The sequence below is a fragment of the Hibiscus syriacus genome, unplaced genomic scaffold (assembly GCF_006381635.1).
Source record: "Hibiscus syriacus cultivar Baekdansim isolate YM2019G1 unplaced genomic scaffold, ASM638163v2 tig00110890_pilon, whole genome shotgun sequence".
Taxonomy (NCBI): Eukaryota; Viridiplantae; Streptophyta; class Magnoliopsida; order Malvales; family Malvaceae; genus Hibiscus; species Hibiscus syriacus.
Genome location: NW_024062900.1, coordinates 13,934,315 through 13,959,498, shown reverse-complemented (window position 1 = coordinate 13,959,498; position 25,184 = coordinate 13,934,315). Strand labels below are relative to the sequence as shown.

General features: G+C 36.8%; 1 protein-coding gene across 2 annotated transcripts; it reads right to left on the bottom strand.

Annotated features, from left to right (window-relative positions):
• Positions 1-14,713: 14,713 nt before the first annotated feature.
• Positions 14,714-24,338, bottom strand: LOC120144854 (DDB1- and CUL4-associated factor homolog 1-like). 2 transcript variants are annotated; one of them, XM_039158813.1, is made up of 14 exons: positions 23,766-24,330; positions 23,179-23,263; positions 22,913-23,029; positions 22,645-22,823; positions 21,704-22,520; positions 21,496-21,593; positions 20,957-21,380; positions 20,223-20,825; positions 19,937-20,119; positions 19,173-19,727; positions 18,858-18,968; positions 17,635-17,753; positions 15,884-17,495; positions 14,714-15,524 (listed from the first exon to the last, which is right to left on the bottom strand). In XM_039158813.1, exons 1-14 carry the CDS (start codon positions 24,104-24,106, stop codon positions 14,826-14,828), a joined length of 5,943 nt encoding a protein of 1,980 aa, XP_039014744.1. In that variant the 5' UTR covers positions 24,107-24,330; the 3' UTR covers positions 14,714-14,825. The 2 variants fall into 2 exon arrangements, with proteins under 2 accessions (XP_039014744.1, XP_039014745.1); XM_039158814.1 differs by lacking the exon at positions 18,858-18,968 and having other exon boundaries at positions 23,766-24,338.
• Positions 24,339-25,184: the final 846 nt, after the last annotated feature.

The window sequence follows — 25,184 nt, the reverse complement described above, 5'->3', positions numbered from 1 at the left end:
TCAATCATCTCTGGGTCGAAAATTGTTTGGTTCATTCTCTTCCATATATACCAGATTACTGAGCTGAAGAAAATTGTCCAGTTCTCAACACTCGGCGAAGGGGATTACGTTGCTTTAAGGTTCTCAATAATCCAAATATTTAAATCGCAGCTTAGGAATTTGTCCATCTTCTGTGGAATAATCAAGTCTATCCATATTGACAGAGTCTTAGGGCAGTATCTCAGAATGTGATTGATATCCTCTGATTCATAATTACACATGGGATAACTTGCCTCCAAAGACATGTCTTCTCGCCCTTTCTGAGTTGGTCAGCAATATGTTTTTCCCAATTAGCCATAGGAAATTCTTGACTCTGGGAATATTGTTGTGTTTTGCAATAATGCCCCAAATCTTCTCTTCAATATCGTTATTTATATTGGCTATCCACTTGTATGAAGATCTAATAGTGAAAATTCTTTTCTATGATGGTATCCAGCCCGTCGAATCTTCAATGTCTTCTTCCACTGGAGGAGGTATGACTCTTAACATATTAATGGCTTGAGCTGGCAAAAGCGTTATAAGTGTATTCCAATCCCAGTTGTCGTTTTGGTTGATCATTCCCTTGACTTTAGTCTTGTCATTAACTATATCTAAAGGTTGATTGCAGAGCCTAGCAAGAGGGCCTTTATTATCAAGCCATATATCATGCCAGAATTCAACACGGTTGTCATTTACAACATTCCAGCATATGTTCTGCTTGAATTTAGTCCATAGGGAGCATATTTGATTCCATAAAGGAGATCCTCCCTTTTTCTCAAGATCTTCAGGTAGAGTTTCTTTCATTTTATATTTGCTTCTCATCACCAGCACCTATAAAAGATCAGATTGATTAGTAATTTTATAGGCTAATTTAAAAATGAAAGCCTCATTTTGGAATCTAAGGTTTTTAAGCCTTGACCCCCTCCTTTGATAGGTTTACAAAGGTTTTCCCAGTTCACAAGGTGTACCCCCTTCTGATCATTTATGTTTCTCCAAATGAAGTTTCTTATATGTCTTTCAAGCTCATTGCATTTTCCTTTAGGAATTAATATCGATTGCATTGTGTATGCAGGGATCGAATTGAGAACAGATTTGGCGAGGATAATTCTTCCAGCTAACGATAATGACTTAGCTTTCCATCCAATGAGTATGTCCTTTACTCTTTGAGTGATGCTGCTATATGTATGTTTATTGATCCTGTTGTGCAGCAGAGGAACTCCTAGGTATTTTCCAAGATTTTCAACCTCTTTAATACCAATTAAGTTTGTTATATTGTTTCTGATCTGCGTATTGACATTGTTCGAATAATAGATATTGGACTTTTGGAGGCTAACTTTCTGTCCCGAACTATTGCATAAATTATTGAGAGTGTTCTGAATCACTCCAATCTGATTGATGTTTGCTTCTGCAAAAAAGGATGAGATCGTTTGCAAAAAAGAGGTGAGAGATGTCAAGACCATTTCTAGAAATATTAATAGGTTTTCACCTTCCTTGATTTACTGATAAAGTAATTTCTTGTGCCAATCTTTCCATACAGATGACAAATAGATAAGGCGAAAGTGGATCCCCCTGTCTAATGCCCCGAGAAGGTTGAAAAGGTTCAGTAAGCTCTCTATTCCAATTAATTTGAATAGACATAGAGGTTATACAGTTCATAATAGCCACAATGATTTTGTTAGGCAGCCCCATCTTCTCAATGTTATCTTTAACATAAGAACATTCTAATTTGTCGTAGGTTTTTCAAGGTCTAGTTTGATTGTTAACCACCCTGTTTTACCTTTCTTCTTTTTCATCGAATGTATTACTTCTTGTGCTAGAATAATATTGTCAGTGAAGACTCTGCCTGGAACGAAGCTCGTTTGACTATTAGAAATCATAGAAGGGAGAATAGGCTTAAGTCGGTTGACAATAACTTTAGTAATAATTTTTTAGGTCACCTGGCAGAGGCTTATAGGTCTAAACTGGTTAATACTCTCGGGTTTATCCACCTTAAGGAGAAGCACTAAGCTTGTTCTATTGAGATCTTCAATAATTTGTCCACCATTAAGACAATGATTAACAAGCGAACAAACTTTTTCCCCCACAATGTCCCAATTTTTCTGAAAGAAAATAGTATGGAAACCATCAACCCCTGGTGCTTTGAGAGGACCTATACTGAATAGGGCTTCTTTTATTTCTTTATTCTCGAAGGGTCTGTCCAGCCAGTTCCATTGATCCTGGTTCAAAATAGGAAAAGGCCTACTGTTTTCAAGAGAAAGTATGACCAGAGGGTCACTTGTGTATATCTTTTCATAGAAATCCTTAGCGTGATTTTTGAGCATATATTGGTCCTCACACCATGTATCAGAATTTTTTTAGGGTTGTTGTATGTTTTCTTCTACCTTTAGTGATCGCATAGGAATGGAAGTATTTGGTATTTTTGTTACCGTAGTTAATCCACTTGCACTTCGCCCTTTGAGCCCAAAGAAGTTCTTCTTGTCTTAATATAGTGTCTAGCTCGGTTTTTAGCTCAATATCTAGGGCAACCAAATAATTGGAGTTATATCTTGGTAGAGGTTTATCAATACATTTTAATCTAGCAAGAATTGTTTTCTTCTTCTGATTGATACTTCCAAAAATTTCCTTGTTCCAAGTTTTAATGCTATGCCTGAAATGGTTGAGACTGTCCATTAGGTTGTCCTTTTTGGCCCATTCATCTTTAAGGAACTGCCCAAAATCAGGGTGATCCAACCAAGCTGACACAAATCTAAACGGTTTATTTTTATTACCATTAGGTTGCTCGAAGTATGTAGCAGAATGGGACAGTGGTCCGAACCAATTCTGTCAAGGTGGTGAACTCTGGTGCCCAGATAAAGCTCTAGCCACTTCATATTCATAATGCACCTATCAAGACGTTGTCATAGGTTCCCCCGCTTCCAAGTAAAATCATACCCTTGGTAATTAACATCTAATAATTCATTATTGAACATGAATTCCCGAAAATGTTTACTCCTTCCTCTGTAATGACTGCTTCCACCCATTCTCTCTTCGGTCCTCAAGATGCAATTGAAATCCCCTCCTAGGATCCATGGCTCATCATTACAAGGCTTAAGATCATCAATAAACTCCCATAATACCCCAAATGATAGGGTTGGGGCTAGCATATACCGTTGTAAAGTAATTCCAACTGTTTTTGTTCAAGCATTTGAAACGCGCATGGATATACTGGTTGGAGATGCTTAAAATCTTTACCTCTATCGAGTTATCCCATAGAACCCAGATGCCTCCGTTGTTCCCCTGTGCTTCAATTCTGAAAGTGTTATTAAATCCCATGTTATTTATAATTTTATCTGTTCTTCTGCCACTTGTGTGTGTTTCCATTAGAGCAATGATCTTAGGCTTGTGTTTGGTCACACAATCTTTCAAATGTCTTCTAAAAGCGGGTTTAACAACCCCTTGTGTGTTCCAAAATAGGAAATTCATTAGCATTGAGTTAGGGGCAGTTGCTTTGTGGCAGCTCCTTACCCTTCTGTTCTATTTCTTATATCTGATTCTGATCAACATGATCTGTCATTTGGCCTTGATTAATAGTAGGAATGGTGTTGTCAGGCGGGGCCCAATTTTCAGAGTTCATGGTTTTCTCTTGGATCCATTCCGAAAGTAATAGAACGTTGGGATTCATAGAAATTTTAGATTTTCTGACTTTAAAGCCTTTTTTAGTAATACGAGCGATCGGATTAGGCTTCCTGTTGAAATTCCATCTAGACGTGGGGTTTCGGTTGTTGTTGTTCTCTTGAATGATTATAGTTGTATGCGAATTATTTCCCACAGTTATAGAATGTTCTCTGATTTGAGCATCTTCTTTTGCCTTGACTTGAATTCTTGTTATAGTCCATTCCTCATTATAATCATTATCAATTGCCATTCCTCCATCTGAAATTGGAACATCAATTAATTTGTTATTGTCCATTTCAGGGTTGTTGGTAGTATCTCTCTTCTGGGATTGGTAAGTAACTTCTTCTACATGGGTTATCATGTCTTTGTTTTTCAAAATTCATTTATTCCTCATTCTTGTATACGTCTGGTTCACTGGTACAGTCGTTTTAACAGCATGTTTTTGTATGTCAACTTCTTTAGAGATATGTTGTTTTTCTTTATTCTTGTCACTGGGGCCTTCTTCCAAAGGATCTTCACTGAGAGGGGCAAATCCGGAACCTTGTTTTGTCCTTCCTTCTGCTTTTTTGTTTTTAGTTTGAGGTTTTTGAGTTCTATTGTTTCTTCCTCTTGGTTGAACAACCATCCAAGGTCCAAATGAGCTATCTTTGTTATTATCAGTATTTGACTGTTCTTTGATGCCATTTTTAGAATTGGTTCTTTCCATTTGTTTATCTTCTTGAATGGTTTGGCATGATTCTTTCACATGCTCATAGGTACCACATTTGAAACAGATTTGTTGCAAACCTTCATATTCAATCTTTTGGATAAAATCAACTATTCCCACGCATGGAATAAGGGGCTTATTCAAATCGATCACAACTACAATTCTAGAAAACTTGCCTCTTTCTCCAGCGTTTTTATTGTAGTCAATTTTGATGACTCTTCCAATCGTATTCGTAATTGTCCTAATTAGAATAGTATTGTAATACTTGTAGGGTAAACCAGGAAGTCTCAACCAAGTGATTACATGAGATGGATGCTTTTCAGCGGTGGTGAAGTTTCTTGACCATGGTTGAACTGTCAGGTAACTTCCGTAAATCATCCAAGGACCATCAGTAAGCACTCTCGTGTAATCTTCAAGATTTTCAAATTTCACTAAAAAGTAGTCATTATCTAGATCAATCAAGTTGAATTTCCAATCGGTTTCCATAAAGCATAAATCATGCTAATCAGTGCTTTATAGCATATCTTCTTCCCTAACAGTCTTGTGATAATAACTTGCTTCATGTTTCTATCAATCAAATCATGGATGCGGTTAGAGAAACTTATTTTAGGATAATCTCCCGAAATATTCATGGTAACATCTCCTTCTTGAAAAATTATCTCTTCTTCAAGAATATTTACAGGCGGATTCTTGTTCATGAGCGTTCCACTAACAACCATGGCAGCATATGAGATCATCCCAGGACTCTTGGGACGTTCAATAGACGCATCTTCACCATCTTGGGGATCATCTTCTGTTTACATGTCATCTGTTGGCTGAGAATTTTCATTGTCTTCTGTTCTTCTTTCTCTATTCTTTACTTTCTTTGTAGCTCTCTGATCTTCTTGCTCGCTAACTATGTTCATCTTGGAGGATATTTTATCTATTCCAGTTTAATTTTTTTGTTGAAATCAAGGGTTAGAGAATCAATAAAGAACCAAAGGAGAAATTATATGATTTTTTATATATTGATATACGAATAACGATAAAAGTTTTACTCCATATCATAAATATATTTTCATAGATTAATATTCGAATAACGATAAATGTATTAATGTTACAAATATATATTAATTATAATTTATGTTATAACTCATATATATATATATATATATATATATATATATATATATATATATATATATATAATAAACAAAATCCAATAAAAATAATAATAAATATGATTAAATTCAATCCATATTTAAACTAAAAACTATTTACCTGCAATTATGTGACAATATGTTAAGGGTAAAGTACATAAATGGTCCCCGATTATAGGTGTTATTTTGTTGAATCCCTTGACTATTAAAAGTTACGAAATGACCCCTTAACTATTCATATGTTCTAAATTTAATCTCAAAATCTCAAATGACTATTCTATGAATGTGATATGATAAAATTTAATCCTAAATCTCAAACGACTATTATATATCAGTTAGCAGGTTAACGTTCAACTTAGATTCTCATCAATTTTCTTACCAAAAATGAAGATTTAGAATATATTAATAATCAGATAACTATTTTATAGTTTTTAATAGTCGAAAAATTCAATAAAACAATATTCTATAATTATATGATCATTTTTTAAACTTTTAATAGTCGAGAGACTCAGTAAAACAACACCAATCACAAGACCAATTAGATACTTTACAAAAAAAACTATTTTTTTAAAATTTTATAGCAGATAATATATTATTAAGATAAAATTAAAATATAGATAACTATTTTTTCACAGAATGCTCAAAGTTAAGTTTTTTTTATAGAAGTAGGAGGCCTCATTAAAAACCTCCGTTATAGTTGGTTCTTGAACATGGGCAAATAACGGAATGAGAAAAAGAGTACCTCAATTTATTAATAATTCAAATAATTCATAAGAGTAAACCAGTACACCTCAAACAACAATAAACAATAAAACCCTATTTCAACATCTTAAAAAACATCAAACCATTCAGTCAATCCCCTGCTTAGCTAATTTATCTGCCTCCCAATTACAACCCCTAGGAATCAGTCTAACAATAATCTCCCTAGCAGAAACTAGGCACCCAATTTCCCCAACCAAATAACTAAAAAAAGGAGCAGAAATTGGCAATAAAATCCAGTCAACGGTGGATTTGCAGTCACTCTCAATAATCAATCTTCCCTTCAATGCCCAAGAATATGAAAGAAAAAAATCAATGCCTTTTTAATTGGCTTTCAACTCAGTCAAAGAAGGAGGACCTGGACCAACACCATTAGAGAAAGTGCCTAAAGTATAGCTATTAGAGTCTTTTAAAATGCCTCCGATTTCACCTACTAGCCCATCACTTCTGACCGCCCCATCAACATTAAATTTGAAAAAATTTGCTGGAAGAGAACTGTTTTTTAAAAGGCGCGAGGCTCTCCAAGGCGACTAGCTACCCGAGAGCCTTAATTTTTGAGGCGCTTTGAGGCGAGGGATTCACGTACGCGAGGCGCTTAATTTTACAAAATATTTGTAAATATTTTATAACCATACCTCAAACACAAAACAACTTAATAATTAACTTAATAAGCAAAAACACCAAGTAGCATATGTTATATTGTATCTCAAAAAGACAAATAAAAAACATAATCAATAATCAAAATGCCTAAAACTCATCTTCATCATCATCGTCATCAACATCAATCCCCAGCACCTCCTCCTCCCCATCATCTTCGGAAAGTCCAATATCTTGTTCTATCTCTTCATCGTCTTCATCAATCAAATATTTTTTCCTTGCCATTGAAGCCGTGACCACTACCGATAAAGCTATTACTAAAATTATTTTGTAATAATTATTTCCAAAATAAATTATTTAGTTCTGTCATAGTATAAAAAGAATAATAAAATGGATAAATTACAAATTTCATCACTGAACTTTACTCTCTCTCCTATTTTGCTCATGAACTTTAAACGTTTTCAATTTTTTTACTGAACATAATACATTGGTTTTTTTTATCATTGAACTTTACTCTCTCTCCTTTTTTTGTCTTTTCGCCGTTAAATAGTTAACAACATTAAAAACGACATTGTGTTAAACAAAACGAAATTTTCACCAAAACAATGTCATTTTACATCTATATAACTGCTCATTTTAACGTCATTAACTATTTAACGTCCGAGTGACCAAAAAACCCAATGTATTAAGTTCAGTGAGAAAATTGATTTAAAGTACAATGAGTGAAATAGGAGAGATAGTAAAGTTCAATTCTCAAATTTGTAATTTACCCTAATAAAATTGTGCATATGTTTATTGTTTAATAAAATTACAGTATCTACTTCCAAGATCTAAAGGATCGGCATCATATATATATAAGGTTGAAAATGGTGATTTGGTGGGATTATTTTAATTGAAAAAATAAAAATAAAACCCTAATCTTAAACTTCTGTATTTAGTTTTGTATTTATATCAGGAAGAAACTCATATAAAATATTTGATTAATTATTGATATTAATTTTTTTAATTTAATTTCATTGATGAGGATAATTAAGGAACTTAATTAAAGTCAAAGCTTAGATGCGTCTCCTACTGTATCTAATTATACCTATGTGAGATGATGTGAATGACTTTGGTGCCTCAAAAGAAGCATTTGCAGAGGAGAGAAAGCAAAAGCTAAAAATTACAATCTTTCGCAAATAATGGCGAAATCATCAGAAGAAAAGGAAATGGAGATTGATTTGTCACTGAAAATAGATGCTAAAGATCAACAACAGAATACGGGAAAAGCAAAGATGCAAGGGAATAACAATAATAATTCGGTAGATTTGCAATACAAAGAACACCACCAGCAGAAAACAATGGCTTCCACAGGAGAAGAAGAAGATGAAATGGGTCATTGTACGTGAATCGCTAAAAGCATCGCCTCGTCGCCTCTCGCCGCCTCCGACGACTGAATCGCTGCCTCATGTACTCATTGCCCTTGGTGGTCGGAGGCTTTCTTCTAAACGCCTCGCCTAGCGCCTCAAAGCGCCTTAGGGGTGCTTTTTAAAACACTGGAAGAGAAAGCCAGCAATGTACCTTCTTTCTCTTAAAGGTAAGATTAGGAAACTTATCTGCAGGAGAGGGGTCCCTAACTAATAAATCAACCAGAATAAGGACATGCAGGTACTTAACTAGAAACCATTTAGCCAGTCTAAATATAGAAATGAAGAATAGAGAAGATCTGTCGAGTTTCCAATTATCAAAAACCACCGAATTCCTAGCTTTCCATATTGACCACAAAACAACTCCTGGGATAAACTTCCAAATTGTAGAATATGCCCTTAGATCAGACCATGAACTAAGCAGGGAAGGGGGATCTTGAGGCAGAACTAAAGAGATATCCAATAACCTGGAAAATCTATTCCAAAGGTCCCCTGCAACAGAGCACGAAATGAAGAGGTGATGGATGCTTTCTTCATGATTGTAACATAACGGACAAAGAACATCATCCAAGAGAACACCCCTTTTCTTCAACTTCGTTCTAAGTGCCAATTTTTTGTGAGAAACCTGCCAAAGAAAGGTTTCGACTCTGGGAGGAGCCAAACCTGACCACACCCACTTGTTCCAATTAAAAGTACCTCCACATTTAATTGATAGAGTCGACCTACAAGATTTAACCGAGAATAGTCCATCGCCCTTCCCTGACCAATAAAGGAAGTTATCCACTGAATCAGACAAAACAATATTATCAAGCAATGACATTAATTTAACCCACTGATCCAATTCATGATAACATAAGTTCCTCCTAGATTGAATGTTCCAAACCCAGCCATTTTTCTCAAAGCAACCAAAATCAGCCACTTTACCCCATTTATTATTTGATAAAGCAAAGATCATGGGAAATTGATTTTTTAAGGGTGAATCATTAACCCAAACATCATTCCATAAGGATATAGACTTATCATTCCCCACTTGGATCTTAGAATGAGACCTCAAACACTCTCCGATCTCGTCATTTTTTAAATAATTGTTAACAATTCCTTTCCAAATCCATGAATCTAGAGGAGAAACTGCCTTATTAATTGATAGACACAGATTACTAACATTATGTTTGTTGCAAAGCATCTTTTTCCATTGGGTGTCTTTTTCATTTGCAAATTTCCAGAACCATGTACCGAGCAACACTCGATTTATAGAATTCAGATCTAATACTCCCAATCCACCGTCTTCAAAGGGTTAGCACACCACTTTCCAATTCATCCAATGAATATGACTCTTTGTTGTTCCTTGCCCCCAAAGAAATTTAGCCATCAAAGAGTTAATCTTCTGATTTACCTTGAACAAAATTTTGAAGATTGAAAGGAAAAAAATGTGCAGTGAGGATAACACCGACTTTAACAACACCAATCTACCCGTCATTGACAAAGAAGAAGCTTTCCAAAAAGCTAATTTCTTATTAAACTTATGGATGTCCAGATCCCAAAGAACCTCGGAATTTTTCTTTGCACCTAAAGGAATACCAAGATACACCGTAGGAAAAGATCCCACTGCACAACCAGCCGCGATAGCCCATTCATTTAAGATGACATCTTCAATATTAATGACATACAAATTACTCTTAGAAAGATTCAAATGATGCCTGCTATAAGAATGAAAATCCTCAGCACTCTCCTATTATTTAAAATGTGAGTAGGAGAATCTTAGCAGAATAAGATAAGATCATCAGCAAACTGTAGGTGTGTTAGTTGGAAAAGATCAAACCTACCAATAGTGAACCCTTCAAAGAGGCCCAGATCAGCAGCTTTAATCAGCATAAGATTAAGAAGTTTCCCAACTATATTAAAAAGAAGAGGGGACAAACTACAACCTTGTCTCAACCCTTTAGCCATCGGAAATTCCTCTGTTGGAGATCTATTCACTAGGACCGAGATTGATGCAGAAGATAGACAATACTCTATCCATGAAACCCATCTCTCACCAAAACCCATGACTTTCAATAATCTCAGGAGAATCGGCCATTCCACCGAATCATATGTTCTACGAAAGTCAACTTTGAAGACGACCCCTTTCAGCCCCTTGCTTCCTCCAATAATTAATGCCTTCATTTGTAAGAAAGGAACAATCTAACAGTTGTCTACCAGGAATAAAGACAAAATAGGAAGGAATCAAAATATCTTTAATAACTGAAACAAGTCTTTTCGATAAAACTTTGGAGATAATTTTGTATAAACTACGTACGAGACTTATTGGCATGTAGTCTTCAATACATTCAGGATTAATTTTCTTTGGGATCAAAGATATAAAGGCATGATTAACCCCATGATCCCATTTCCTTCCATAATAAAAGTCATCCACAAACTTCATAATTTGCACCTTTAGCGTAGGCCAAAATTTCTTGAAAAAATCTCATAGTAAAACCATCTGGGCCAGGGGATTTAGCACTGTCCGAAGAGAAAATGACCTCCCTGACTTTCTACTCTGAAAAATTATCCTCAAGACTAGCCCTTTGCTTGGCTCTCAATTTTGCAAAGTTAAGTTGAATGTCATCTACATCCAGAGTAGCTTTTAAATTATAGGTTTTCTTGAAAAAATCTGAGATGTAGGTCTTAATCTGATATGGATCTGTTATTTCCTCACCAACTACCTTCAATGCAGAAATGGCATTGATTCTATTTCTGTTTAGAGCACATAAGTGAAATAACCTCGTATTCTGTCACCATATTTTATCCATTTCATCATTGACTTCTGGAGCCAAATACTTTCTTCAGTAATGTGCATTTTCCATAACTCATTTCTCAAGAGCAGTAGATGATCCCAATCTAGTGAAGAAATCCCACTACCTTGCAATTTCACTTCCAAGTCATTTATTCTGCTTTCCAATTTTGAAATAGATTCTAAAATCCCCACTTGATTTCCCCTGGGCCATCTCCTGATCACCTTTTTAGTTCCTTGTAATATGCTGAAAAGTCTCATTATCCCATTATCCTTTTTCAAATCATTCATGGATTTTTCAACCATGTCTTCAAAACCATCTTCCTCTAACAGGTAATTAAAAAATCTAAAAGGTTTAGGGCCCCAATTTTTGCACTCTTCTTCCAACACTATCGGATTGTGATCAGAGAGGGATTTAGGATGAATTCGCTAAATAACTTTTGGAAAGCAATTTAAATAGTTGCCACTGATTAAGAAACGATCGAGTCTTACCCATGTAAGAGACTCTCTATTGTTGCACCAAGTGAACCTACTTCCTAATAAAGGAAGATCTATTAGATTTTATTGTTGCACAAAAGACCTAAGCAGTTCCATGGAATGCCAATTCTGTGTAACTCCACTTTTCTCTTCTGGATCAAGATATGTATTGAAATCACCCTCGATGCATACTGATAGATTTAAACTTTGTACAAAGCTCGACAACTCCCTAAAAACTCCTCTTTTTCAGCCTCTACTAACGAGCCATAAACATTTATTATAACACACTCAATATTTGACACCTTGAACTTTCCTGACAACGCCAAAAATCTTTTGTGATTATGTTCACTACTAACTTCAAATAAATTCTCATTCCACAAGCACATCAAGCCACCTGCATACCCATGAATTGGATGGAAACTTCCACCTTTCAACAGATTATCCCCTAATTTCCTGCTTAGCCTATTTTGACATTTATTTATTTTCGTCTCCTGTAAAAGTAATAAGGCCGGTTTATTTTTATTTACAAGTCTCGCTACTACTCTAATTTTTTTATTTTCTCCCTAGACCCCTTAAATTCCATGAGATAATCTTAAAGTTTGACATTGACATATGAATACCTAAAAAATAGAATCAAGCAGAGGCTTACTATTCAAAATTCTTTTGTAGACCCCCTCAATTCCATCTTCAAGATCTCCTCTTCTAAGATATGTTGCCCCCTTTAAAAAATCCACAACATATTACAAACCTCTTGAGTAGCAACAACTTCATCTCTCGCTTTAAAAGAGGAATGGGAAGACTTTAAAGAAGCCATATCCTGTTCTAGAGACTCCCTAACCTTGCTTCTATAATCCATTTTATAAACTCTATCAAAGAAGCTTATTGACTTACCACCCTCCAAGCACACACTTCCTGAACGTCGGGGAGAAAATCTTGAATGATTATGATGGCTGAAACTCTTTGACCGAGAAAGAAACGGTACATATTTTTGGAAGGAGGACTTCTGATTTTCCTTTGCTTTAATATGTTCTTTTGTAATAGGCACTGGTATGTTTACATCTTCGTTCACAAACTTGCTTGTTTTTGAACCCGAAGTCGAGTTGCTTTCCGTATTAAGGCTAAATTGATTGTTAGCCATATCAACCATAATCTTTCGAGAAGTATCCCTTTGATCGGAGAGTACTTTTCTCCCACAGACAACATCCGGTTTAGTCCTTTTTGAATTGTCCCTAGCATTAAAAGACTATGTATTGGAAACAAGATCCCCTTCTTTTCGCCTCAGGACAACTGTATGATTTCTACCTAGAACAACAACCTCTTCATTTCCTTGCAATGCTTCTTCCCCACCTATATTTTCCCTCACCAACTCCTCTTCTCCCTCATTTGAAACTTCCACAGAAAAAACTGAATTCTTATTAGGCTGGGGTAGAAATTGACTCAAAGAATTTTTTTCCCTACCCCAACCCATTTTAGATGTAACCTAATTTTCATCCAGTTGGGCCTGAGGATCCGGTTTATATTCTTCCCTCAGCCCCAAACCCACGTGTTTCCTAATCTGGTTTGTCCTCTCCTCCAAAAAATCTAACAGCCCACAATTAAGAGATTTTTTGGTTTACTTTCTCGATTGAACCTGTCCCCCATTAACCCCATTCAACCACTCTTTTGTCCTTTATCCAGCCACATACTCACCTTAAGCCTAGACTCCTCTTCTATCTTCTGATTTTCAAATACTACCAAAGTAGGACAATTACCATCCTCTTCCACGGACAAGACATCATCACTGTGCCAATTTTCTAAATTTTCCTCCACCATCTTCCCCGATAATTGTTCTGGTTTTTTCAAAACATACCCCAAAGTAATATTGACTTTAAACGATCTGCCATAAGACCCAACTGTGACCGTTTCAAGGGCATCAAAGGGATTGGCCACACTGATCAGAATTTTCGTCGATGAGAGATCTGCTCTACTCTTTGACTTATCTTTAAAACAAATAAATTTACCTCATCTCCCAGTAAGTTTCTCCAAGAATGCCTCATTCCAACATAATAAAGGAATTCCATATAACTTTACCATGCAAAACGGCAATGGAACGCCCTCATCGTTCAACAATGGAGCCAACCAATCAAACCATAATAAAAGCTCAATCTTTCTTATTCATCCACACATTTGAATATTCTTCAACCGACTTGAACGTAATGGTACAAGCGTTCCATGCATAACCCCATATCGTTATTTTTACTTCAACTTCCTCTAACTCCAATGCTTTCTGTATCAATTCCTGATCAAAGGATGATTTGATTATCCCTGTTAAGGATCGCTTCACCTAATCCGAATCTTCCGTAGGAATATACATCTCCCAGACATTCCTCACTCCTTTTGCAGCATGCTTTGAACCCTCCATGTTCCCCCCTGAAACTGGTTCACTTCTCATTTTATTATCCATATTCAAAACATCCTTATACGATCTGTCATCCCTCATGCTTCTGAAAGACTCAACATCCCCCTGATCTTTGATATTTCCTGTTTTTGTGACTTAGTGCTTTCCAGCATCATCTTGCCTTCAGCAGCTACTCTTCTCCGAGTATTTTGATATTTTGCAATCCCCACATTGACTCTTCTCCCATCAATCCACGTTCCATTGATAAATTGGATTGCCTTCTTTCTACATTCTTCGTAAGCATATTAAACAAAAGCAAAGGTTAAAGATTTGTATTTTGGTTTCTCTGTAAACCTTGGGATGAATATCCTCACAACTTGACCATAATGACAAAAAAAATTTCCTTAACGAACCTCTTGATACCCTCTTACTAAGATTATTAACGAAGACAGTCTATTCCTCATCGAAGACATTAGTCCCTTTCAAATTTTCTCTCTCTATACCTCTCGCACTCATTCTCTCTCACATAACTTACAATGCAGATAATTTATAATGCTCAAAGTTGGAAGTTCAATTACAAGAATTTTTATTGTGATGAGAAAATTACAAATTCTTTAAAATCGAGTGTTCATTTAAGTAGTTTACCAAAACTTTACTTGAAAGAGTTAAACATCAACTTTGTTATTCAGATTCAACGTACCCAAACTCATAACCTCCCTAGATGCCTCTCTCCGCTTATTCTTTCTTGAACCATCAAAAATGAAGGGGGAAAAAACAGAACCCATTGTAATAGTGAAAGAGTAAACAAAATTGCCAGAAGAGAACAGTAACAATAATTGCCCAATAATTACATACATTTTGATTTTTCCTCTATCCTAAATAGTAGGCATTATGAGCAAGATTTTTGCCTATCAGATCAAAATTAGAAACCAAAACCATTCCTCACAAAATCCTCTTCACCGCTGCTAAAAGATTCAACCAACTGGCTGTCATCATCATCACCCTCACCCTCGGTCACAATCTCCAATATCTCACCTCCACCATTGAAGTCTTCATCATCCATGATAAAATCCCCATCATCATCGTCATCGAGCCCGCTCACACTGTCATCATCTTCACTGCTCATGTCATCTGCATCACTCTCCCCCTCCCCATTGACATCTGGCCCAAGTATTGGATCTAAATCAACATCGTCGTCATCTTCATCATCCTCATCCTCATCACTTTCTGCATCATCAGGATCAGAATCATCATCAGTTGGCCTTCGACGACCAATTTCATACACTCTGGCTGATGAAAACATCTCTTCTTGGTCATCCATTGTAATCAACCCAACAAAGGAATCAGTTGGTTCAGTTGCAAAGTCAAGAACACATCGATCCACTGGAATAGTTGCAATATCAGAGTAGTTAATGGCATCTAATGTGCGGAAAGCAGCAAATAGAGGATGCTTCACACGACGGGTGTGAACTGCTGACATCACGTCTTCAAGATTTCTCCTCAGGATTGCATAAATTACATCCCCGCGTGCATTGAAGGTAATTGCTGTTTGATCTAAAGAAGGTACACTTCGAAGTAGCCTGAACTTCCTCAAATCCCAAACCTCAGAATTTATTATAACCTGTTGAAAGTTAATTATCAACCAAAGATCAAAAGAAAACATCTTTAAGAAAGATTCAATTTAGCAGACCACACACACGAATCTAAAACAAGATTTTGCATCGCAAAGAAAATAAAAGAACCAAACCAACTTAAGCAGTTTCAATGGGCAAGTTCCCATTGCGCTGTTCATTCAAACAGACCATCCTAGTGAACCATCTAGATTAAAGACTTAAGATACCACAAATAAATAATGTAAATGATGTCTAGTGAGAATTCTTTCACATAATAGTGTGTTTAAAGAGGCAGCACCTGATAAAACACAACACAGATAGAATACCAAAAAGAAAATAAACCTGAGATAGGATCAGAGTTCAATACCTCGTTCCCAGCAGGATGAAAGCCACCACCACCATAATCAGTAAACTGATCAAAGCGATGAACAGGACCTGGAACCCGCCGATCCCATAAAACACCATTCCAGAGAAGCATGGTATCAGATGGACTAAAATGTATAAGAGAATATATATGACCACGACCTGTAGAATTAGCCGAGGCATCAGAGAGCTTCAGTTCCAACTGATAGGTCAGGATATCATAAAGAAGAATTTCTCTCTCGGTGGAATCAGCAGATAGGGCAGCAAAAGTGCTCCCAGAATTGCTGAACCTAGCAGCCTTGCAGCCATCAAATGAAACCGTCGCCCCACCAGAGAACGAAGAGGCATCCCACAACCGCACATCCTGAGAGCTTGATGATAGAACCATCTGGGTTTCACCAGAAAAATATGACTGAACAAGAGTCACAGGAAGCTGGTGCCCCGAGCAGTTGTCCAGAATATTGTTGCTGTTAGAATCAAAAATTTTTAGCTCGCCAGCATGACTACCTGCTGCAATATGGGAGGAGTCCCCCAGAAAACAGACACACGTCAACAAACTGCCAGCATCATCCCTACATGTTCTCCATGGCCTGAATCTACTGTAAACAAACTGACGATCTATACGATTTCCATGGACTCCACCATACACACTCCTGAACTCACGTGTACCAAGTCGGGAAGTGATGTTTGATGGTGCATCAAGACTTCGCTTTGGCATAGGGCAAACATGCGGATGCAAAAGAGAAAGTGGTGGAAGAGTTGTTATAGGTGCAGGGCACTGACGATGCTGGTGCTTTAGATATTGAACAACAATGCTGTCAAGACTTAGACGTTCTGAGTTGCTGGGTTGGGGATCATTTAGAAGTCCAACTTGGGAGGAAGGTGTCATCTGTCCCACATTAGAACTACCATATGGGTTGTCATCTGACAAATCAAATAAGCTGTTTGGTGTTGCTCGAACATGCTGATCCCTCATGTTAGAAGTTGGTGTCAATGCTGAAGCATCTGTAAGCAGTAAGTTTCTTCGAGTAGTATTGGGTGTCAAACAAGTAGGGGACCTCGGCCAATGATCACCAGTGGATCGCTTCCCAGATAATGTCAAACCAGTATCCTTTAACTCGGATAACTTTCTTTTCATCGGCAACACAAGAGGAGTCTTAAAATTCGATTCTGAATCAAAGTTACTTTTCATTGTAGATTCAGTCTTTTCTGAAACACTTGGCAGTAGAGGACATGGCTTTGAACTAGTGAGTGCTTTCCTGACAGATGGTGGTTGGGAAGCTTGAGAAAGGAAGTGGTTTTTTTGTTGTGACCCAAAAGTGGGAGAGAAAACAAGTGATTTCTTCTTTAAAGATGAAGTTGAATCACACTTCAAATTAATATCTTCATCCCGAACAGAAATCTTGGATCTGCTAGAGAGAAATCCACCAGGGGTACGACCTGAGGGCCACTGGAGTTGGATTGAAGGAGCATCTTGCACGGAAGCTTGGTGTGCAAGAGATGAAGGGGCAGCCAAGGATGACAAAGGAGTCAATTGAGCTTCTTTCAGAAGTGCAGCTGCAGTTTCAGCCAGACCAGATGCCTGCAGATGTTCATGTATGAGAAGCAAAAGCTCCCTGCAGTTGGAACAGCAAATACATACACCAGAACGAATAAACAACATTACTACGAATCAAAACAGATAAGTAATGGAATACTAAACGACTGTATGAGTAAATTAGATGATAAATCCGTAAATATCACAGGAACAATTACCTGGAATGGTAAGTTATAGGAGTGGCAGCGGCAATAGCAGCTCTCTCTATACGCCTCAATGTCGGTGTAGCAGCATCTGTAGCTGCCAATGTACTTGCACGCCCAGAATTTGTAACAATCTAGCAAAACATTGATAAAAGCTAATAATTAGTATCCTAAAACTCCAAGTGAAAGTAAAACCACAAAAATTATGGCTACGAGTGCCAAAAACTCCTGAACTTTTTTTGCACCCAATTAAACCTTTATACTTCAAAATTTCATCAATTTACCCCTTTGACCAACTTGAATATTAAATCTAATAGATTTTTTTTGGATCAGTTGGTGCCAACATATCATGTAACAATGTTGCCAAGTGGCATTTTCAAAATTTATTAAGCTTTACATAAATTTTTATAAATTTTTTTAAATTAGAATTTCAATAACTCTTTTTAGAATTTCTCTTTAAAAATCTAATTCCACATGACAGAAAAAATGTGTATCATGTACCATTTAAAAAATTTATTTTCTCAGTTCGAAGGCTTAATTGATTTAATTTCCCGGTTTGAGGGCTTCATGCACCCTTAACCCAAAAATTATTTTCATGAGTGAGACATTGGGCTTAAAGTTAAACATGTTTGAGAGAAAAATAAAAAAACACATAATATCACCATCTATAATAATACCTTTAGAGCAGTTAAATTGATATCAATAAAACAAATAAACATACATGCTCACAGAGTATCATAGAAGAAAGATCCTACAACTGGTGGCAAGTTAATCTGAAATCAGTTATAATATGTAGGGCATATGATGTTAATTCTGCAACTAAAGAAAATAAATTATGCTTGAACAGTGGCTCAACATTTTTGTCCATAAACCATATATTTTGTGTTTTGTTGCAAGAAATATTAATTTTCAAGTGTTTATGATAGACAATTCTATATGAATTACTATGTTATTGGATGTTAGAGGGTTCATCACAAGGTAAATAATGTATACATCCAAAAAATACTGCATCATCTCTAAAGGTCAATAATAAAGAAGCTTTAATATCCCATTCAAGAAAACCATGTTGTAAAACAGAAACTGTTCAAAACTCAGGCCAGGAAATGACAAGAACAGCTTTTAACATATATTATTTTAATTACTTGGCCAAGAGAAACCACGACCTTGCAGTAGAAGAAAATATCCTATAACAAAAAGCTGCATGCATCCAGTCTCAAGTAGCCAATAAGGATACTTACAGCAATCAGCTCAATTGCCACCTGTGCAAGTTCAGATTGCCATCTGCCTTGTTCAGTTCCCGGTGTCATGCCACCTGAATCTCGAATCAGTTCAGATAGTTTCTTTCCCACCTAGAACAATGATGAGTTGAAACTAGTGGCATTAACTGATGTACCATCATAAAAAAATTATTATAACAACTTTCGAAGTAAGCAATTAGAAAGAGAGAAGCAATGGACTCTAGAATGTAGAGAAATATGACATAGTAAAAGAGTACTAAGTAAAACTACAAAGAGGATAGTAATCAAATAGAATTTGGCAAAACCATGTTTTACCTGAAGCTTGGTCAATATATGAGCAATTGCCTCATCTCTAGCTAAACCAAGCAAGACTCGACATGCAAGAGCCCGAAGACAATCCAAAGCAGCAGGAGGTGAATATATTCGGGGTTGGAGAAGATGCAGTAGAACCTTTATGCCATTATTGGCCCGTACAACCTCTCTTGCTTGACGATATCCTTGTTCTAGTTGTGCAGCAAGGCCAGCACAACCTGCTCCAGCACCTAAGGATATTCTCCGATCTCCAACCAAACCAGATGAAGCAGCAGAAACAGGTGTTTGATTAATACTGTTGGTGGATTGGGTGCCTGCTGCAGTGCCCCTATCAACCAAACTCGATTCTCCACTTCGTTCCCTCATCTCACTCTGATTAGGCAGGAAAACAGCTCGATCCGAAATATTGCGTTCTGCATTTCTAGTTTCAACACCAAGACCATTTGTGGTTTGACCAGAAGCAGATTGCTGACCTTGAGCTAGTAAGGGTGGTTTATTGCTGATTGAAGGCGGAGGACAAACTAGATTAATTAACACACTAAGGGCCGGTTGTATAATCTGCGATCAAACAGTAAAAAGGAGGTGAATATTAGTGGCTAACACAGTAAAATACAAATCAAAGTCTACTTCCAACGTCCAAAAATAGCAATCTCTACTTTCAAAGCCATAAACGCAATATCACAAAAAGGGCCTCATTTAAGCACTGGTGTTTTTTGCTAAAATAAGAATAACAATAGGAACATTCCAATGTAATAACACATGCGCACCTCAGGGTCCACAAGACTACTAGCACTATTTGCTGCATCCAAAATAACCGCTATGCCAGCACGATTATTACTCAAAGTGGCATTTACAATCATCTTGCGGCTGATAGGAACCAAAGTAACAATGTGCAGAACACCTAATGCATACTGTAGCAAGTCATGTAGATAACGCTCAATGGGAGGGGCCTACAAAGATTACAAGAGGAATACATAACCAAAATATGAGGCAGAAAATGACAACCGAAGGGCAAGGGCAGACAGGGGACTGATATGGAAGTACAAAGGATACCTGGCACAATTCCAACATGGTAACATGCCCATTACATCTTAAGAATTTATCAACAGCTGGCCAACGAGTCCTTACAAAAGCAGGACCCAGCTTCCGGTCCTTCTGCAACTGCAGAAACACAGCATCCATGGCCTCATTGCTAATGTCAAGTGGCTTGTATGCTGCCCTGGTGCTTGGAATACTCCGTGCTCCACTCCGGTTACTTTTATTTGGGCGTATGGAATCCACAAGCAAAAGAAGATGAGCTCTGAAGTATTGCCGCAAAGCCACGCATGCATGATAGGCTATCTGCTTTTCTGAAGAAGTCAGTACCTCTGATGGCGATCTCTCATTTCGGAATGACGCTGTTCCAGACAAGCCTAATGTGCCAGAATTTGCCCCAGATCTTACCAAGGCAGCATCATTTAAAAGGCGCAATAACTTCTGCAAACCATCTTGAGCATCAAAAGCATCAAGCACTGCTCTAAAGACGAACGCAGCAGCAAAAAATAGTGCAGCATTTTTCCTAACTTGGTCCTGAGGGCATTCAAGAAGTTGGATAGCTAACTCAACCACCTGGTGGACAACATCAGAAGGAAGTGCACAGACACGTTCCATTATTCCCTACAATGACATGAAGAAAAGGACATGAAGAAAATAACATATTAGTGGTCCCTCGCATGGCATCTAAATTTAGGAAATGAGAAGAATATATAGGTTTCATAATTTACAAAACTTGAGTTCCCACGTATTACCTGTAAAGAACCTATAGTAAATAGGCAAGAAGAAAGACCAAAATAATTTTGAGGAACTCTCGGAACAGAAAGCAGTTTTTGCATGCCACCCCGATCAACAAATAATGCAGCAAACTTCCGATGGGCTGCCAAAGCACAAATTAGCTTCATCACATCAGGCAAGAGAGAAGTAGCCTTTGCTGCTTCTTCAATCTTGGAACTTCGTTGCAACAGGGCTAGACAGACATCTACACCCTTTTCATGCAGTACAGGCCCAAGGACTTCAACATATTCACCTAAAGTCTCAAGGCATTGAATACAATATCTTTCTTTCAATTGTGCAAGCTGCTCAGCATTGGGAACAAAATACTCCTCAACATCCTCGTTTACTTCTTTTTCTGCAGCACTTTTATCTACTAGATCCAAACTTACGGCAGTGGAGTCCCTGTGAACAACAAATGAGGTCCTTTCCAATTGCACTAAAATAATGAAAACCAAAATATGACAGCAGAATTGCATGTAATATGACTCCGAGAAGTCTGTCAACGAGAAATACTCACCTTGAAACTTCAACAGCATTAGCAGCATCAACAACAGTAGCCGCTGCTTGGGAAGCAGCCAACAGAGCAGCTTCTTCATTATTAGTAGTTTTAAACTCCTGAGGATAGAAAGGAGATATGATGGATCACTCAAGCAAATCCAAAAACAAATTGTTTTGAGGGGTAACGGAAAAATGAAAAGAGCAGAATAATGAGATCAGCCACATACCTCTAAAGCTGCGCACTTGACAACTTCAGCTGCAGCTTCGCCAGCTGCTTTGATGGCTTCAACAGGTGCATTGGCTGCCCTAGCTTCAGCTTCAGCAGCTCTAACCGCTTTTTTAACCAGATCAGAGAAATCTTTACTTCCAACTCTACATCCTTGAAAGCATTCATCATTATCCTCTCTTTCCACTACCAGATTATCAGCATCGGTCTTTCCCGCACCCTTCTTTGCCTCCGGCGTCTTTCTCATATCTAAATGCTTAGATGCACTTCTCTCTCTCATACTATGTGCCAATCCAAAACGACTTCCAGAGCTTGGTGAGGTTAATGATTGTTCATTCTCCATAATACCTTCAGAAGTCCTTCCCTTAACCTTTGACCTTGCTGATCCACGGTTTATCTTGCGCCTGGAGGATTCATCTCTCCCATTTTCATCAACTTCACCATTTCTCAATTTTCCATCACGAATATCTCGAATATGCCATCTTTCCTCACTATCAGCATCCACATCATGCATGTAAACCCCCTCACCTACCCCATCAGGTAGTTCTCGATCCTGTTCGGGACAATGGTCATCTAAAGGTTTCTCATCTATTAGTCTGGGAACATCCGTTTGAGTTGTCTCTAGAACCTGCCGAATCCTCCCTCGACCTTCATCTCTACTTCTGAAAGAGGAAGCGCCAGATAGGCTCTTACTTTCAGATAAATGGAAGGCATCATTTTGAATTGCAAAAATCTCCCCAAGGACACGCACACGAAGATAGCGCATAAGCTTAGCGGACAATCCAGAAGTCAAGACATCTTCTACCACTTGACCACCACTGCAATATTCAATAAAGGCAAGAATGGTCAGGGGAAAGGAACGTGAATAATAGATGAATTACAACACAAGCCACATTAGAACAGGAAAAAGAGAGAAACAAAAATATTGAGATAGGAGCAGACCTTGCCAAACACACTGCAAGAAGTCCAGTGGAATAGGTTCTTAAAATTTTAGCATCTGAGGTTTCATTTCTTGTCAATTCATGCTTGCAATTCTGATCTTCAATAGAAGATCTAGGAGTCTCGTTCATTACCCAAGCTTTGATATTCTCTAAAACCGGTTCTTCAAAAACATGAGGATACTGCGACCCATTTACAGATCAACTGTTCAGAAAACATCCTATAAAATTGAGAGAAACTAAATATATTTGACAAAAAAAGAGAATCTTACAATCCAAGTAACAGAACAGCTTAGAAGAAGTCTAGCAGCAGCTGCCTGGACAGCGGTAGAACATCGACTCTCAGAAAGAAACTTTGACGATATCAAATCAAAAAATTCATCATTCTCCTGAGAGAAAAGGGAAATGCTCCAAGTAAGAACTTTTTTCAAAAGAATAACAATGTTCTCAAAAATCATATCATGATACAATTCAGTATAACAACAAACTTATATTGCATCAAAAACAAAAATGATTATGGTAAAGAAAAGTTAATTACCCTGATTAAGTTCGCCAACTGTCCAACGTTATGAGAAGCACGACCATTGCTGGAAGAAGGACCATTCTCTTCAAGGCATCTAAAACTAAATATAAAGAAAATTCAAACAAAAAAATTGCACATGCAAGAATCAAGATTTATACCCATATGAAAATAAATATTTAATAGTACTAGATTATTTTTAAAATAAAAGCAATAGGACATAACTTCTCATCCAAGCATTTACATGTCAAACCTCCTAACTTAAACATTTATTGTATGCAGTCTGTTATGGCTCATGTTGAAACATAAAGAAGTCTTCAAACCTTGTTTTCTTTCTAGGGAACCAGAATTGGAATTTTTCAGGTAGCACGGCTAAAGCCAACACTTTTCCATCTCTAAATTATATGCTTAATAAGACTTGGTAAGTAATTAATTTCGCAACATAGCATTGGAAATAATGATGGGCATATATAAAAGTATACAATCATATTAAATTAAAATGCAATAATTTGCTTAGCGTGGCTGCTTAGTAGAAATAAATTTAGGAAGTAAAAAAAGAAACATTTAGCAAAACTAATAAATTGAGAGAGAGAGAGAGAGCGTACAGAGACTCTTGCGTTTCAAGAAGGGAGGCGAGAGCATGGAGCACCGTAGGATTAGGGTTATCGGCAGAAGAAGTGATCTTCTCCATGAGAGCCTGCGCTTTTGCCATCAATTCATCATCTTCCTTCCGCCCTTCTTCTTCTTCCTCCTCCTCCTCCTCCTCCTCTTCCTCCTCTTCCTCATCGTCTTCTTCTTCCGCTTCTTCTCCTTCTTGGTGTTGCTGCTGCTCTCTTTCTGCAGGTCGGTGCCCTTCCGTTTGATTCTGATCATCATTTTGATTGGGATTGGAATTAGGATTGAGATTGGGCGGTTGCCCTAGGCTTTGGCTCGACATAGCATCCATGCCCGAGCTGCAAGAAAAAGGAAACGATACACGGTACGCTATGCTACTAATGAAATTACTATGATGAAAAGCAAAGGCCAAGAATCAAATCAATAACACTGAAGGTGATGATAGGTTCGGAAGGTGTAAGGAGTAGAGACAAGGGTTGTTTTCTTCGACGTGAGTCGCGAATGGAAACTGGAAAAACCCGTCCCCTCTCTATTTTTCGCATTTATAAGCAACAGGGGAGGGCAAAGGGATCCGAAGCTTCCCGATTATACCCGACCCATAGCCCACTACTGTCCGGGTCTGAATCCGATTCTTTTGTGTATTTTATACTATTTTTTCTAACTTGGTTTATAATCCGTATTCCGTACAGTTATTGTTATGTAGAATTATGGGTAGATTAAAATGTAATATTTATTCAAAATGTTTATTAATTATTAATAAAATATACATAATTTGTAAACATAACTATTTGAATAATAATGAATTAATCGAGACTTAAAAAATTAATTACTAAAACTTTAAATTTTATATATATAAAAATTAGAAACACTGTTAAAAAATTAAAAATATATCACAATTTATAAAATGATGAATTATATATTATTTAAAAGAAATTAAATATTTAAAATAAGCATATATCATACATAAAAATATACATGTAACGTATAGACATATCATTAACAGCTATAAAAAGTATTCTTACTAAACTAGTCAAGACTTACGACTTTTGTATCTAAATATAATTAGAAAACATAGTAAGTTTTTCATATCAATACACACATTTAGTAATATTTTAAACAATTCTAAGGATTATTTGTAAATCATTGTGCATCGTATAATAAATTAGTATATAAAGCGACGATTAAAAATTAATTGAAATACAACTAAATGTATATATTGATGCAATAATTTATAATGTTTTTTAATTGTATTTAGATACAAAATTCATAAGTCTCGACTAATTCAATCAGAGTACTTTGTATATGTGTTGATGATATTATTGTATGATAATGAAATAATATTTAGTATGTGTACATAAATGATATAAAAGTGTATGACATCTTTAGTGATGATTAATATGTATATGAAA

Excerpts from the sequence above, each read along its gene's own strand:
- LOC120144854 (XM_039158813.1), bottom strand. The coding sequence starts at position 24,106 with ATGGATGCTATGTCGAGCCAAAGCCTAGGGCAACCGCCCAATCTCAAT. Across the intron at positions 22,824-22,912 it reads GCTGTTCTGTTACTTGGATT|TATCCTCATGTTTTTGAAGA; the intron begins GTAAGATTCTCT and ends AATGGGTCGCAG. Across the intron at positions 20,826-20,956 it reads TTACTATAGGTTCTTTACAG|GGAATAATGGAACGTGTCTG; the intron begins GTAATACGTGGG and ends ATGTCATTGTAG.